The sequence below is a fragment of the Simochromis diagramma genome, unplaced genomic scaffold (assembly GCF_900408965.1).
Source record: "Simochromis diagramma unplaced genomic scaffold, fSimDia1.1 OVJJ01000816.1, whole genome shotgun sequence".
Lineage (NCBI taxonomy): Eukaryota > Metazoa > Chordata > Actinopteri > Cichliformes > Cichlidae > Simochromis > Simochromis diagramma.
In genome coordinates, this window is record NW_024386908.1 from 15,472,643 (window position 1) to 15,487,568 (window position 14,926).

The 14,926-nt window shown below is 40.2% G+C and overlaps 2 protein-coding genes across 3 annotated transcripts; one reads left to right on the forward strand and one right to left on the reverse strand.

Annotated features, from left to right (window-relative positions):
• The first annotated feature begins 167 nt into the window (after positions 1 to 167).
• LOC120735891 (tetraspanin-9) lies at positions 168 to 9,150 on the forward strand. Of its 2 annotated transcripts, none has more exons than XM_040035658.1 (9): positions 168 to 361; positions 5,797 to 5,838; positions 6,303 to 6,382; positions 6,482 to 6,673; positions 6,748 to 6,822; positions 6,921 to 7,022; positions 7,115 to 7,246; positions 8,235 to 8,318; positions 9,011 to 9,150. In XM_040035658.1, exons 3-9 carry the CDS (start codon positions 6,320 to 6,322, stop codon positions 9,080 to 9,082), a joined length of 720 nt encoding a protein of 239 aa, XP_039891592.1. In that variant the 5' UTR covers positions 168 to 361; positions 5,797 to 5,838; positions 6,303 to 6,319; the 3' UTR covers positions 9,083 to 9,150. The 2 variants fall into 2 exon arrangements, with proteins under 2 accessions (XP_039891592.1, XP_039891593.1); XM_040035659.1 differs by lacking the exon at positions 168 to 361 and adding an exon at positions 4,637 to 4,679.
• A 171-nt stretch (positions 9,151 to 9,321) lies between these two features.
• On the reverse strand, positions 9,322 to 14,888 carry amdhd1 (amidohydrolase domain containing 1). The gene is made up of 9 exons (XM_040035656.1): positions 14,633 to 14,888; positions 13,242 to 13,348; positions 12,831 to 12,895; positions 12,474 to 12,751; positions 12,181 to 12,406; positions 11,389 to 11,513; positions 11,228 to 11,321; positions 10,747 to 10,907; positions 9,322 to 10,313 (listed from the first exon to the last, which is right to left on the reverse strand). Exons 1-9 carry the CDS (start codon positions 14,767 to 14,769, stop codon positions 10,208 to 10,210), a joined length of 1,299 nt encoding a protein of 432 aa, XP_039891590.1. The 5' UTR covers positions 14,770 to 14,888; the 3' UTR covers positions 9,322 to 10,207.
• Between the last annotated feature and the right edge of the window lie 38 nt (positions 14,889 to 14,926).

The following is a 14,926-nucleotide window of genomic DNA, read 5'->3' on the forward strand; positions in this document are numbered from 1 at the left end:
GTTACTGAGGAGTTGGCAATTGCTCTTTTGGGCTTCAACTGTGTCGATAAAATCGGGGGATTGAGCCACGATAGGAAACTATGTGAACTATTCTAATACTCATATTTATCCAGCCGGGGTCTTTGACCGGCTCACTATCTTCCCTTCCCCCGAAAGTCACGCCTCCAGTCCTCCAGTTCTGTGCTCCGCCTTTCTCCCTAGAAAACGTCCTCCTCCTCCAGCCATAGAGGAAACTTCCGAGCGGACTTCGTAGCTTCCAACTGCGGGATTTGTACGTTAAAAGCCGCTGATGCTGTGAGGCAGAGCACCATGCGGACCTCCAGAAGTTAGCGGGGAGATGAGCGCAATTTCATTGACTGCGGTAAGAAAGTGATCCCCCATTTTTGTCCTCATCCTCCTCCTCTTCTTTTACCCAACATGGACATGGAAAGAATCACGGCCTGAGCCGCGGCGAAGTGGGCTAGCTTCGTGTAGGCAGACATTAGCATTTTTTCTTATCGCTAAAGTATAAAGTTGGTGAATTTAAAAATAACACCGGTACAGTTACGCTTACCCCCCCCCTCTCTCTTTTTTTTAAAAGCGCAAACTGTTGACCGCAAACTGAAGTTTGGGTGATGACGTCACCACGGGACGAGGATCCCACTATATGTCTAAAAAAACAAAAACAAAATGGCTTTTCTCAGTCAAAACACGTCGAGGCAGAGATTTATTGCACGCACTAGTTTTTAAATTTGGAAGCTGCTGTATCGTTGGGCGATGTTTTGGGATAGTTTGTGATGATGTGAGCCAGAGGGCATGAAAAAATACGGGCTTACGGTTAAAATGTCTGGGAGAAACTACAGGGCTAAAATTCTGATTTAATATAATTGTGAAGCTTAAAAATGTATTTAATTACGTACTTTTGTAGTGCCCACGTCTGAAAGCCCCATTCAAAATGTGATTGTGTGGACTGTATATAAAAGATGGAAGATGTCATTATTTTCAAAGGCCAGAAGGGGGCGACTTCTCTGGCTGCAAAAAGACTTCCAGTTGTATGATGGGTTATGGGAAAGTGAACCTTGTCTCCCCTGATGGAGTGTAGGAAAATGCTTTTTAATGACATTAATTAAAAATGTCATCAATTAATTATTAATTAATGGCATTTGTTAAACTAAGCAAAGTTAAAAATGTGCTCATGCTACCTTTAGTGAGGTCACAGTACAAGAGGTGAGTGTTTGACACCAATACTGATGATAACCTGTGTTCATAAATAAATAAAAAAGAACTTTTTGATTTAATCTTGCTAACAAACAGAAAACTGTGTTACAGCATTAACCACTGCTGAATGAATTTGAACTGTGTGAAACAGTACCATTAGTTTGTTGCAGGCTCACTATAGTGAACATATTATTTATCTGAGAGTATGACTCTCAGCATAGATGTAGTTATCCTGTTACAAATTAATAATAATGATAATAATGTAAGAAATATTAAGGAATTGCTTAGAGTAAATGTTTTTTAAATGTTATATTTTAATAATGGCATTCAGCCACATCGTAATATCTTGTTAACATAATTGGGAAAAAATAATGGGCTCTGGCGTTCTACTTTCCATATTCAGCAAGTCACTGATATTGTGTCTTTGTTCTTCTACCCATCTTTCCTTTTTATCTTAAAAGTCTCTAAATTTTTGTGGATATTAAAACACAATGCAGAAAAATCGTTGAAATGATTAACATGTGAATGTTGTTTGAAATATTTAATTGTTGTGTCTTATTTTGTATTGTAAAGCACTTTGTGATATTTGTTCTTGAAAAGAAAAGAACATACCTGGGACTCTCCACCATTTGGTCTTAGAACTTCTCGGATGAGAAGTGAAACATCTTCAGGAAACTTAAAGTCCTGTCGCTTTCTTTCCACGCTCCTTAGACTACCATGACTGCTTACTTTACTTACTTATTAGTCATTTTAAAATAACAGAAAGTTATTGTCTCTGGTTGATAGGTTTTTGTTATTGTTTTGCTACTGTGTTACTACAGTGTGTATGACGTTAAATGTTGTAGTAGAGAAGCACACACGAACAAAAGTGATTAATTAAATTTAAAATTGTACTACTATTTCAGTTTGTTTAGATTCGTTGTCATATTTTATTCCCATAATTGTCACATGCTTTGACCACATTTAAAAAACAACTGTTAAAAAAATCAAATTTTTGTCAAAAATGTTTATATATAAACATAAAATAATAATAATAATAATAAATACTTGACAGAAAATCTGAGTTTGTGTTGTTGTTCAGTAGGGCTGCCATGATTAGTTGACTAGTCACGTTTACATCGACTATCAAAATCGTCGACGACTAATTTAATAGTCGACGCGTCGTTTGAAGCTTTGTAAGATCCCAAAAGACGCAGGAATAAGTAGTAGGACTTAAGAGTGTAATAACGGACTGAAACAGAAGATGGCAGCACTGCATGTAGAAGGATGCCAGCTGCCGTTAAACCCCGAAGAAGAAGAGCAGCGTCCGGTATCGTAGCTGTGTCCAAATTCAGGAACCGCATCCTCCTGCCCGCATTTGTAGGCCGATTACGTTACAGCAGCGGTCAACACCCCAACCTTTTTTGCGCCACGGACCGGTTTATGCTCAACAATATTTTCACGGACCGGCCTTTAAGGTGTCACGGATAAATACAACAAAATAAAACTAGTACCGGTACTGAAAAAAAGATTTATTCATAACACACGTTAAAAGACCCAGGAAAACCGAGTTAACGATAAAAACGATAACAAAATAACGCTGAAAACCGATAAAAACCCTCAAAACCATACATTTCACACCTGAGCCTCAACTCTCGCGGCCCGGTACCAAACAACTCACGGACCGGTACCGGTCCGAGGCCCGGGGGTTGGGGACCGCTGTGTTACAGCAACACGACAAAGACTGTCCAATTTCGAAGACTCTGACAAATGCGCCCTTCATTTCCCCAGATTTGAAGGATGGGTCGGGTGTATACTTCGTGGCCCAGCCTATCCCAGAATTCATAGCACGGCCCTGCTCAGTTTCCAACAATGGCAGCAGCTAGTTAGTTTTAATATTACTCTTATTATTCTTTCTGGGTCACATAATAAACGTTTGGCGAGAATGTAGCTGTGTAAACTTCAAATATCTGCTTAGTTTATCAAGACACCATATACTTTCAAAAGCGCTCTGACATTTTCTGAGACGTCTGTTACCCACTAGCTCAATAGCTAGCCGGGGGCAAGGCTCACTAGAGCCCGTGAGAACACCGGACTCCCGGAAAATTGTTTTCAAACCCACCGCCGTCTCTCGCTACTCAGGTTAAACATGATATATCAGTCACTTAGATAACTTAAAAATGTTATTGTTTGGCTTTTTTTTAGTATTTTATTTGTTCCTGAGTAAATCGGTTTGGCTGAGATTAAAGTTATAGTTTTTACACAGCTGAATAAACTTCAAGCAGACGGCTGATTATCAGAAGTGTGAGATGCTCGAGAATATACTCCGGTGTCCTGTTATATTTTAGATAGCAAGGAGCAGACGACTGAGTTTATTAAACTTCACCGAAACAATCTGCAAATTTCATTAAAATTTAATAAACTATCATCTTGTCTTTATTTTTAGTTAGCACATACCTTAAACACTTAAAGCTGTAAGCTAATGATAGTTATATAAGAGCAGATGCATGCTGGTGCAATAAGCTGTACGTTTTACGTCCAGTGGATGCATGATCTGATTAGTCGACTAATCGCAAAAATAATTGGTGACTAGTCGACTATCAAAATAATCGTTTGTGGCAGCCCTATTGTTCAGACAAAATACACATTTTTAAAGGTTTACCTGGATATTGGGATATTTGTAAAGTTAACATGTTTATAAATGAATTAATAAAATAATCAATAGCTATGTGTAGTTAGTTATTAATTCAAAATTCAGTTTAGGCTTTTAACAATTCTATATATATTTAAAAGTATATTCAAGGTAAAATTATTATTTTGCTGTAATGATTTTTTTTTTTAAATGTGGATATTTTGTTCTGTGCTGTAAATACAAATACAAAAACAATCCATCTCTTTTCTCTTTTCCTCACATTTGGCTCAGTTAACTTTTCTAAAAATGCACAATTTTAACAAATTACATTTACAATTGAAGGAGATGCATTGTTAAAAAGACAAGTTTGTCTTCATAAAAGGTTCAATAAATGTAAAATGCTTCCAAAAAACTAGGGTCTGTACTTGGAGGCTAAATTCTGTGTGTCACGATCCTGGGTCTTTTGACCCAGCGTTTTGAGTTTTAGTTTATGTTTAAGCCCTTCAGGTTTTCTAAGTTCATTTTTTATCATGCCTAGGTTGTTCTAGTTCTTTGTTATTAGATTCCCCTTGTGTCTTCCGCCCATGTCAAGTCTCCCTTCCCCTTCATGTGTTTCATGTCTGTGTCTTACATTTTCAAGTTCAGGTTGTCATGTGTGCGTCTTATGTTTCCTGTTTTATTTTGAAGAGGTCTGGTGTTCCTGTGTTCATCGTGTTTAGTTTTACTCTTCCACTGTGACGTCGTTATGTTCATGTGTCAGCTGTTTCTCCATGTGTTCCCACTTCCCTCATTATCCTCCTGTGTGTATTTAGTCCGTGTGCTTTCAGTCATTCTTTGTCAGGTCGTCTGCTCATCCATGTCACAACTTCAGGTATCTATGTCAGTTCACCATGTTTAAGGGTTTTTTTTCATGTTTAGTTTTACTTCACCCAGTTTAGGTTATTGTTTAGTTTCACCAATGCCCTTTTGTTTGTACCCTCTTTGCTAGCCTCAATAAATGGCTTGTTTTTTGTTAAATCGACGCCACGTTCAGTTTTTGGTCTGCGTTTGAGTCCTCTTTTGCAAACACATACAGTCTGCCCCAGCCAGACTGTGACACTGTGTTTACCAACATTACTGATGATATCAAGATGGCTAAAATTAGAGTTTGCAGTCTGTGTCTGCTGGTCCTTAAATGAATTCATTTCCTGTGAGTAATGTCTTTCCAGTTTTCTATTTTTAACTTTTGGTGGTGGGGAGACCGAGAAAGACACCACCTAAAACATAATGTGGAAAGTACTTGGACTTGGAGTAGTTGTATTATTAGTCAGTTATCTGTTAACCACACTTACGACTTAATGAACTTTTTACAGTTTACAGGGTAAATGCACGTGCTTAAAAACATTTACAATATCTCAAATACAATTTTACAAGTAAGAGTAAAATCTATTACACTTTTTATGAATGGACCTCATGAAAATTTCCTTTAAATTTACACTGCCTCTAAATTTAATATGGATCATTCATTTTGAATTGCTCAGTTTGTCCTTTATAGTTTGACTAAAACAGTTTCAGGCTGTTTTGAATATTTCTAAAATGGTAGGAACAGGAATATAAGCTTATTTATAAATAAAGTTTTAGAAGCGAGGCATAGTTGGGATTTTTGAGTGTTCAGTCGTTTTTGTTATTTATGTGACCTTCTTGTCTTGAAGTTTTTATTTAAATAACAAAAGCAGAGGACAAATTCACCACTGCCACACTTTGGACAGGTGAAGGATGTGTGGAGCTGTCAGGTTAGATGCTACCAAACAAAACACGTTTAAAAATGTTCCTAAACTCAACCACATACTTGTTTATTTGTTTTTTTTTTTTTTTTTTACCATACCCTTCATTTTAAAGTGACAACAGTTTGTTTGTGTGGTAAGTTCAGTATCAGTTAAAGTGGTATTAAAAACTTGTTTACACCTGTAGGCGCCGTGTTAATGCTCGTGTACGTTTGTGTGTCACAGGTAAACCACTAGAGCTTCTGCGTTCTCCTGCTTGTTCAAGTGGTGAGTTCATCTCCTCTTTGCTGTGTTGTGGTTGTACTTTGAGTCCCTGCAGAGGAAACTGTTTACAGTCAGTGTTGCATAATGTGCATCAAAGCAGACTGTGACTTGTGACTTGTGGTTTTTCTGTGCAAACAAGCAACGCACAACAAGTGAATCATGTTTTGTTCCCTTAAAAATTCAAAACATTGCCACTGACTATGATGTAGGTGCAGCTCTACGTAATAAAAGTTCATTTTAGACCTAAATTAAGTAAATACTGGTGGTTGTATCTTTGCACAGACCAAAATAATTTAAGAAACTTTATCAGCACACAGTGGGAACAGTGGTGCCCTAAAGGGGAATTTGGGTAGTATTCTTGAGATCAGTTTATTTCAAAGCTTTAGTAACTTTTTTTTTTTTTTTTTTTTTTTTTTAGACTGTTAATATAAATCTGCCATTAAAAAAATCTTTATTTATTTATTCAGTGCCTGTTGGTTCAGTCATGGCTCGCGGCTGCATCTGCTGTGTGAAGTACATGCTCTTCCTCTTTAACCTGCTCTTCTGGGTAATTTTTCCACACACACACCGACTCGGCAGTAAGAGATTAAAGCAATTTATCGTCACCGAATCAGCAGGAAGTGTCTGAGTTTCCTGTGTGTTTCAGCTGGGAGGCTGTGGATTGCTGGGTGTCGGCGTATGGCTCTCAGTTTCTCAGGGCAGCTTCGCCACTCTCTCTCCCTCCTTCCCCTCGCTCTCCGCTGCCAACCTCATCATCACCCTCGGCACCGTAGTCATGGTGACGGGTTTCCTGGGCTGCCTGGGTGCCATCAAGGAGAACAAGTGCCTCCTGCTGAGTGTGAGTGTATTACCGTATTTGGTATAAATGAACTTTTGTTCATCTTATGTTGACACTTTTCTTCTTTTATTCAGTTCTTCATCGTTCTCCTGATCATCCTATTGGCTGAACTTATCCTCCTCATCCTGTTCTTTGTCTACACCGACAAGGTAAGACTGCAAAACGCTAGCAATCATGCTCACTCCCAGGCTGCAGATGAGTGTGCCTTCATATCCCATGATCCACCTCTCTGGTTCTGTGTGAACAGGTGAGTGAAAATGCCCGTCAGGACCTGAAAGAAGGGCTGGTGCTGTACAACACGGACAACAACGCCGGCCTGAGGGATGCATGGAACGCGATACAGGGAGAGGTGAGCAGATGCATTAAAGCCAACTCTTTAATCCAGCTGCTTGTTGAGTGAATGATGCACTGTCATTTCTTCCCTTCCTGCTTGTTTACTAGTGGAAGTGCTGCGGCGTGACGAACCACCGCGACTGGCACACGGCGTTCCATGATGACGTGGTTCCTGACCGCTGCTGCCAGCAGGTTTACCCAGACTGTGGACGCAACACCTCCAATGTGTTCTGGACACGGGTCGGTGAAGTTATCAATCTGCTGATTGTTTTATTCCTTCTGTTGTCAACAAGGCCCAATAAATTTAACCACGTAAGCCCCACGCCCCCGATACCGGGGGCAAAAAGGAGGAGATCACATTTAATCGGTTATAACACGGGGTCAGAAACATAAATCCCGACATGTGTGGTATCCACAGAAACCTCTGAATCTCAGTTAAAATGTCATATAAACCATTTCTACAACCACCAAACACAACGAAAACAAACCATGATTAAACAAGCAGTTACGTAAATGCACACAAGTCCGCTAAACAAACAAAACCGCACCAGAAATTCTTTAGACTTCATGTAACCGGCTAAAGAAAGGCTGAAGGTATCACCAATTCCAAACACCAAGTTTCACCACACTTTGACCAAAATTCACTGAATGAGCCGCAAAAGAAGACCACAAAAACACATAGCGGCGCAAATGCACTAAGACAGAAATTGACTTACTGTCCCGATTTTTGCCGGTAGCCACATGATTATCAGCAGTTACCACGCCTAACTAGCTGCATCAGAGCCATGTTCAACAACTTCCATTTTAGACCCACCTACAGACACGTGACTGGACAGAGGCCACATGCAGTAAATTTGGGCCCACGTGGGTTTTGCCCTTGCAACTTCTGATTGGTTGAAGTGACGTGAACGTGGCACAGTTACTGTGATCCTATTGGCTCAAACTATTAAAAAGAGGTGTCTGGTTTAAAATGAGCTGCACAACCACGACTCGTATAGTTAATGAGTTGGTGTTACAGTTCTTTTCCTGTTATTTCTTTACCTCAAACTTAATCCCAAACTGCTTTTGTTTTATTTGAATTTAAAGGAGCATTAGGTTGTGTTTGAATGTGTCAGAAACAACAACAGATGTTAGTAACCAGGAACAAAAGGAGAAAAGAGTGAACTCAGTGTAAAGCGTTTTTGTGACCAGATGTCTCCTGATGATCTGGTTTCCTTCGTCTTTTCAGGGCTGTTATGAGAAGGTTGAGGAGTGGCTGGACGACAACAAGCACCTTCTGGGGACTATTGCAATGTGTGTTTTGGTCATACAGGTGAGCAGCACTTTATCCGGTGGTCACATCCGGACTTTAAATACTCACAGGGTCTGTGCTGTGAAGCAAGTTCAACATATCCAGGATGTAGTTTCCTTAACTTTCTCAGGGTTACAGAATCACAAAAAATAAATAAAAATTCATTTAAGACATTTTACTGCCAATTAAGGCCATGTGCCTTTAAAGACTTTGTTAGGGACCCTTTCCCTAACAGCTGTGAGATGCCACCCCAGGCTACCTGGAGGTTCTGTCTAAGGCTACTGGGGTTGGCAGGTTGCTGCTGAGTGTTAATATGGCATATTACAGCAAGTCTTCATGGGCTGTATTGACAAGAGTAAAACGAGGCAAAAGTTTAGGGCGGTTTCAGTATATTAACGCTCAAAGAACAACAGGAAATAAACTTCCCCTGGGGATCTATTTTCTTACTCATGAGAGGAAAAACAAACTTCAGACTGTCCCATAACCCTAGAGACCATCTTATTATCTTCCAGGAATCGTGATACAATTTTCCAGGGAACTGATCGGCCAAAAAGCCTTGATTTGATCATGTAGCTCTTATCAGGCTCCAGAAACGGTTTAGGGCTGGTTATGCTGGTTAAGAAGGGAACCACCTTCTAAAGTTAACTCGCTAAGCACTAAATCCTGCCTCATAACACAGCTCTTTATTAACCGGAGTGTTTTTCTGTTTCCAGCTGCTCGGCATGGCTTTCTCCATGACACTTTACCAGCAGATCCACCGGGCAGGGAAGAAGTACGAAGCCTGAGGGGATTAATGGAGGTGTTTCACACAGCTGAGCTTTGGGTACATAAAATATATCATCGTTATAGTTTTTAAAAAGCCAGTTTTTATGTGTACCACTACAACCTTATATCTTTTTTTCCATCTCTGCACCCATTTATTGTTGTGAATAGCATTTAAATTAGTTTTTTTTGTTTTTTATAGTTAGCTTTTATAAAAATCACAATATATTGTGTTTTTTGTGGGGGGGGTTTTTTTTTTTTTTTTTTTTTTTTTTTTTTTTTTTTTAATATGTAAAGTAATAACACGAGAAATCAGAACAAAGACTGGGAATGATTTATCAAGTCGTTGAAAGCCACGCGTGTGAGAAAAATGCTTAGATAAGGCGAGCGTTGTGTACTAACATGTTCAATAAAGATAAAGAGCACTCTACAGAAATGCGGTTTGAAGAGATTTTTTTTGTTCCAGGTGATGATTACTGAGATTTGCTTTTGTTGCTGCAATCCTCTGATAAAAGCAGAGAGAGTTTCAGGCCTCTGCAGGCTTCACAGAGGTCAGATCAGGTAATTCAGTGAACTGATTGATCACCTGAGAGGGAAAGCTCTCTCTCTCCTGACTCAGCTTTTCTAACAGCAGTGATCTGATCTAGGTCATGAACCTTTGCCCACTTTCAGTGGCTCTCTGTGACTTTTGATTTAAAAAAAAAAAAAAAAAAAAAAGTCAAGATTAAACAATGGTTATTAACATGAGATTTCAGATTGTTTGAGGCCTCTGTTAACAGACCCAGACTGATGGCACTGTTGGTCTAAAGGGCGAAAATACCACTGCTGCCTGAAGACAAAGGAAGAGGAGAGGGGGACGGCATATTAGGAGGCAGTGAGAGAAGGAGAGGTAGGAGTGGAAGGATTTTAAATGTAGGGACTGTGACTGATAAAAGGAGAGAGCTGTTTGATATGACATGGCTTCATGCTTGGACAGAGCACTACATGAACATAGATAAACATCTGGACCGAAGCCTCCCAGTGCTTATTGGGCTGACAGGTGTGACCACACTGACATAAGAGACTAAAACTTTATTTTAGTTAGCTCCTTAAGCACACATTTACATTTTTATATAGTTTTACTTCACTCTGTTAACCTAGTTCCACAGTTACAAGTCCAGGATTTTATTGTTATCGTAGACGATGTCCCCTTTGATGATGACATACCGGATGAGCTCCTGATGTCCTCCCAGCTGGTAAATCAGGTGCTCCCACCTGCAAAACGACACAGAGGACAGCCTCTGTTATTTTTATTTCTTATTTCTAATGTAAAGCTGATACAATATTAGATTTTCAATGTAGGAAGAGGTCAGAAGTATCAGGAAAAACACCAAATCTAAACATCTGCACACCAAAGTTTCTGCCTCTGATTAGGAATCACTAAAACTGCACAATTAATAAAGCTACCTGGTAAAATAATGGTTCAAATTATGAAACCATGCATTAATATAACATTACAGTTAAAGGCAGCACTAAACTGCAAGCAGTGAGTGACTGAGTGAATCACACAGAGTAAATAATTGCACTATTTCCACAATAGAAACACACAGCTGCTTCTTTAAATTTTACCTTAACTTTTTTTTTTTTTTTAGCTTCATAAAAACATGAAATTGGTCTTTGAAGTGTTCTCTGCTGTGGGTGGGCTTACCGTGTGGCGTTGAGGAGCAGCAGGTCTCCGTGCTTGTTGACCTCCAGCGATCCATGTGTGTGGGAGCGCCCGAGGGCGTAGGCCGCGTTGATGGTGGCGGCGGCCAAAGCCTCTGGCATGGACATCCTCATGTTAACACAGGCCAGATGCATCACTATCGGCTGAGGGAGAGAAAAAGAAGAACAGAGGGGGATGTAAGCAGAGGGGAGCCTGCAGTTCCTCTATTGGCCACTTGAGGCAGACTCTTGAAGTGAATCAACCCCTCCAGACTTCCATGTTAAAATGTCCAACTTTACTTTACATGCTTACAGCAGCAGTTTGCACCTCAGTGGAAGCTAATAACTTATCATTCTTGCTTAAGGAAAAACGGAAACATAATGTTTAGGCTTCATGGGTAATGTCACAGTACTTACATCCATCTTTTATATACAGAGTGTGGCTGTGACAGAGACAAAGGAGGAGTCAGACATCCTGCACTCACCATAGAGCAGCAGTAGGCGTTGGGGTTGAAGTCGCTGCCGAGGGCCACGATCACTCCAGCGTCCAGCATGTCTCTGGCCCGAGGCTGGGGCAACCTAAACATCAAATGTATTACTCGAAACCTCTCGGTTAAAGGGTGTGTGTGTGTGTGTGTTACAGTACCGCAGAATGTAAGCTGTAGTCGGCAGGAGAACCGCGGCAGTTTTTGCTTTGGCCATGGCAGCAATTCCCGCATCTGTCACCTCCTCCAGGTGACTGATGGCTAAGGCTCCAAGCTCCGCCCCCATCTGAAATAAATGCACACTCTGTTCAACAAGACAGGACCTCAGATGATTATTAATAAACAATTAAACAGTTAGGTTTCAGATAAATATCCAAAGGTCTCCGTGCAGCTCATCTGCATTTGGCCCCGGATCATCAATTATTTTTTATGCGCCTTTAGTGTCTTTTTTTTTTGTCGATAGTGACATTTCCCTCGCCTTCATGAACATGTTTTTGGATGTGTTAGACTGTATTACTCTGAAAGTCAAAGATTATCAGCAGCTGAAATAACATATTCTGTACACCCATATGTTCTTAGAAAAAAAACATATGGGTGTATGAAAACTGTTTAATAAGGCCACAAAAATGAACTGTAGCTCCCAATCATACTTACTATTTTTACTTCACATGACTCTGTGAACATTTGTTTTCTCAATCCATCTGTACGGGGATCTGGAGACTATCCAGATGCAGAAGAGCGTAGGTCTGGTAGTAAAGATGGTAATGAAGCATGCTAGTTTTCATCACAAAGGTGGAAACTAGCTGATATTTTTCTTTGGAGTTGGTGTAAACCAAAATAATATGAGTACTGTTGATCCGGTGAGCAGAAACTGAAGGTTATGATGTGGTTCAGAGGTGAATATTCATCTTTAGGCTGTAGCTTACAGTGTATACATAAGCTTTGGCAGATACCTGAGCAGAGTTCATGGGATGAAGCTCATCTCCATGGAAATTGATGTTGAGGCCCATTTGTTTGCCTGCCTGCAGGATGGAGCGGCTTGAGCTGAGGTCAAACACTCCCTGCTCACAAAACACGTCGATGTTGTCGACTCTGAGAGTCCCAGCAGACATCCTTTCCTTCAGCCGAGGCAGCTGAACTCTCAGAATGTCCTCTGTAGCTTCTGCCACTGTTTTCCCTCTGAAGGAGGAGGAAGACGTGGAGGAGGAGGAGATATGGAATATAAGGCAAAAATAGTTATACCTACTTGGGCACTGCGTGAGCTCCGCAATAGGTGGCAGAGATGTTTATAGGTAGGGAGCGCCGGGCCTCCTCGATCACTTCCAGCATTTTCAGCTCGGTCTGCAGCTCCAGGCCGTAACCGCTCTTACACTCCACCAGGGTGGTGCCTGCTCGCTGCATCCGCACCAACCTGCTGCGGAGGGTCGCCAGGAGGTCCAAGGCGGGGGCGGCTCGAGTGTGCTCCACCGTGAAGTGGATGCCTCCACCTGCTCGGTGCACGTCCATATAGGTGGCACCTGCCAGCTGCAGATGGAGCGCCGAGCGTGTCATCAACAGTTCAGATGCTCAGTGAAGCGAAGTGAAGTTAAGCAGAATAATTTACCTTCATTGCAAATTCATGCACCCGGTCCCCAGCCCAGACTGGATGAGTGTGAGCATCAACCAAGCCTGAAACAAGAAGTTTGCAGCAGTTAATCACTGCAAGAAGAGGCAGAAATAAAAGGTCAAACATTAAAAGTACTTTGGACTTTGGCTCCTTCCTGATTTCTTAGTTTTTTTGCATATTTTTCACAAGCTTGATATCAAACAAATCATTTAAATTTAGCATCTTTAGTCTGTAAATTTGATGATGATAATGGGAGAAAACAGAAAACAAACAAAACAAATGTCTGGGAGATTTTTTTTGAACATCAAGTATTTTTTTACATTATACTAAGGCAAGAAATTCTCAACAATTCACACATCTGACTGCTTATATTTGAGCCAACAGAACTGATACAGAGCTGATGCTCACCTGGCAGGACGCACATTCCTGCAGCATCGATCACTTTGTCAAACAAAGCTTCTGCATACTGAGCTCTGATGGTTTCTGCAGGCCCTACAGCTTTAATCAGCCCGTCACTGTGAGGGAAAAGCACACATTCATCCACAGTGACTTTGTTCTCTGACATGTCATGAGTCGGTAGAGCCTGTAGGGGGCGCTCTAGTGTGTATCATTGGCACGATCTGACATCGTATCATTGGTCGTCAGGTTAAGAAATCACTTTTCAAATAACCTGAAACTGGTGCCCAAAAGCACAGCACAGCTCCTAACAAGCTCTGCTCACTTCTGTAGCTACATGAGATATTTTCCATCTTTCTGATGAAATCTGAGAGACTCTAATAAAGCTTCTTAACCTTCAACAGAGGTTATTTATGACTCCTGTCATATTTATTCATGTGCCCTGTGTTATTTTTAAGCATTTCCTAATGTATTTGTCAACCTCCAAAACAGATCTGTTTTTTTTTTTAAACAGAACCATTGATTCTATTGTAGTTTTCCACTTTTTTTTTGCTATATTTTGATGTTTGGCATTGTAATATAGCTAACAGACCTACAGTGGTGTCTTGGATGAACTCTTTTGCATTAAAATGACTGAAAGTAATAAGTTACATTAGAACATTTCAGAGCATCTGTGATAGACAGTAGAGATATGATAAATACAAATAGAACCATTTTTTTTAAAGCCTTTAACATTACATGGGGATGCTCATCATTTCAGTCACTAAAGCAGCTTGGTCTGTGAATTAGAGATATATTAGAAAATATCAATAAGAAGTAGTGTATAAATAAAATACTAAACCTGTCTAATTGTAGGGGAACATGGTAGAAGAGGCTCTGAATCAAACGTTTAAGAGACTTTAAAATTTTGCATTTGTGCAGCTACATGTGCAATAAAAACCTATCACCAGTTTAGTCATCTTTAAAATCTACTGTCTTTATTTTACTTAACAGGACAGTAAACATTTGACAGTCAAAACCCAATCTTTTACTCAATAATCCCTGTACTGTCTTCTTTTGCCATCACATGGTGTAAAGCAAAAGCTGTCAAAGGGAAAAGTGCAGCTTCAACAGCAGGTCCTAATTTTCCTCATTTATTCAGTTTCCTGTCAGTTTATGTGCTTTTGTAGAGCACAAAGCATGCACATGTATAGATTTTGGAACCCAAACATTCCCACTTTCTTTATAATTCAAAAATCTTGAGATTTTAACAAGCTTCTAACCTTGCAGACTTCTACTGTGTTTAAATCCTCACACCAGAAGCAGTAGTCACTTTTGACCCCCGACCCAGATGTTTGACATCTCCTTTATAAAGCTTAGAGATCTGAAAATGTGCCTATAAAATTCATTTGTGATAAACTTACCTTCCTATTACAACGCTCCCATTTTCAATCACGCAGAGATTTTGCATCCCATATTTGGTCAGGTACTTCTCAGAGTTTTTGCAGATCAAAACTAGCTGTTTGGCATTTTTAACCAGCAGTCTGTAAGGTCTGGACATTTTGACTCATCTGAAGTCAAACTTTAGGAGAGAGGGTGTTGAAGCCAACTCAGGAAACAGGCAAATATTTGCCCAGAAGAGAAAGAGCAGAGTTTAAAGTGCACAGAAGTGGGTGGGGCTTACTGCACCCCCCCCCCCAAAAAAAATAAATAAATCA

Bases quoted from the DNA above. Each gene is read 5' to 3' on its own strand.
- LOC120735891 (XM_040035658.1), top strand. From the start codon at position 6,320: ATGGCTCGCGGCTGCATCTGCTGTGTGAAGTACATGCTCTTCCTCTTT. The intron at 7,023-7,114 runs GTGAGCAGATGC...CTTGTTTACTAG, and splicing joins GGAACGCGATACAGGGAGAG to TGGAAGTGCTGCGGCGTGAC. The intron at 8,319-9,010 runs GTGAGCAGCACT...TTCTGTTTCCAG, and splicing joins TGTGTGTTTTGGTCATACAG to CTGCTCGGCATGGCTTTCTC.
- amdhd1 (XM_040035656.1), bottom strand. From the start codon at position 14,769: ATGTCCAGACCTTACAGACTGCTGGTTAAAAATGCCAAACAGCTAGTT. The intron at 11,514-12,180 runs GTATCTGCCAAA...CATTTATTTCAG, and splicing joins ATCCCATGAACTCTGCTCAG to ATGGGGGCGGAGCTTGGAGC. The intron at 10,314-10,746 runs GTAAGCCCACCC...GTCGTTTTGCAG, and splicing joins CTGCTCCTCAACGCCACACG to GTGGGAGCACCTGATTTACC.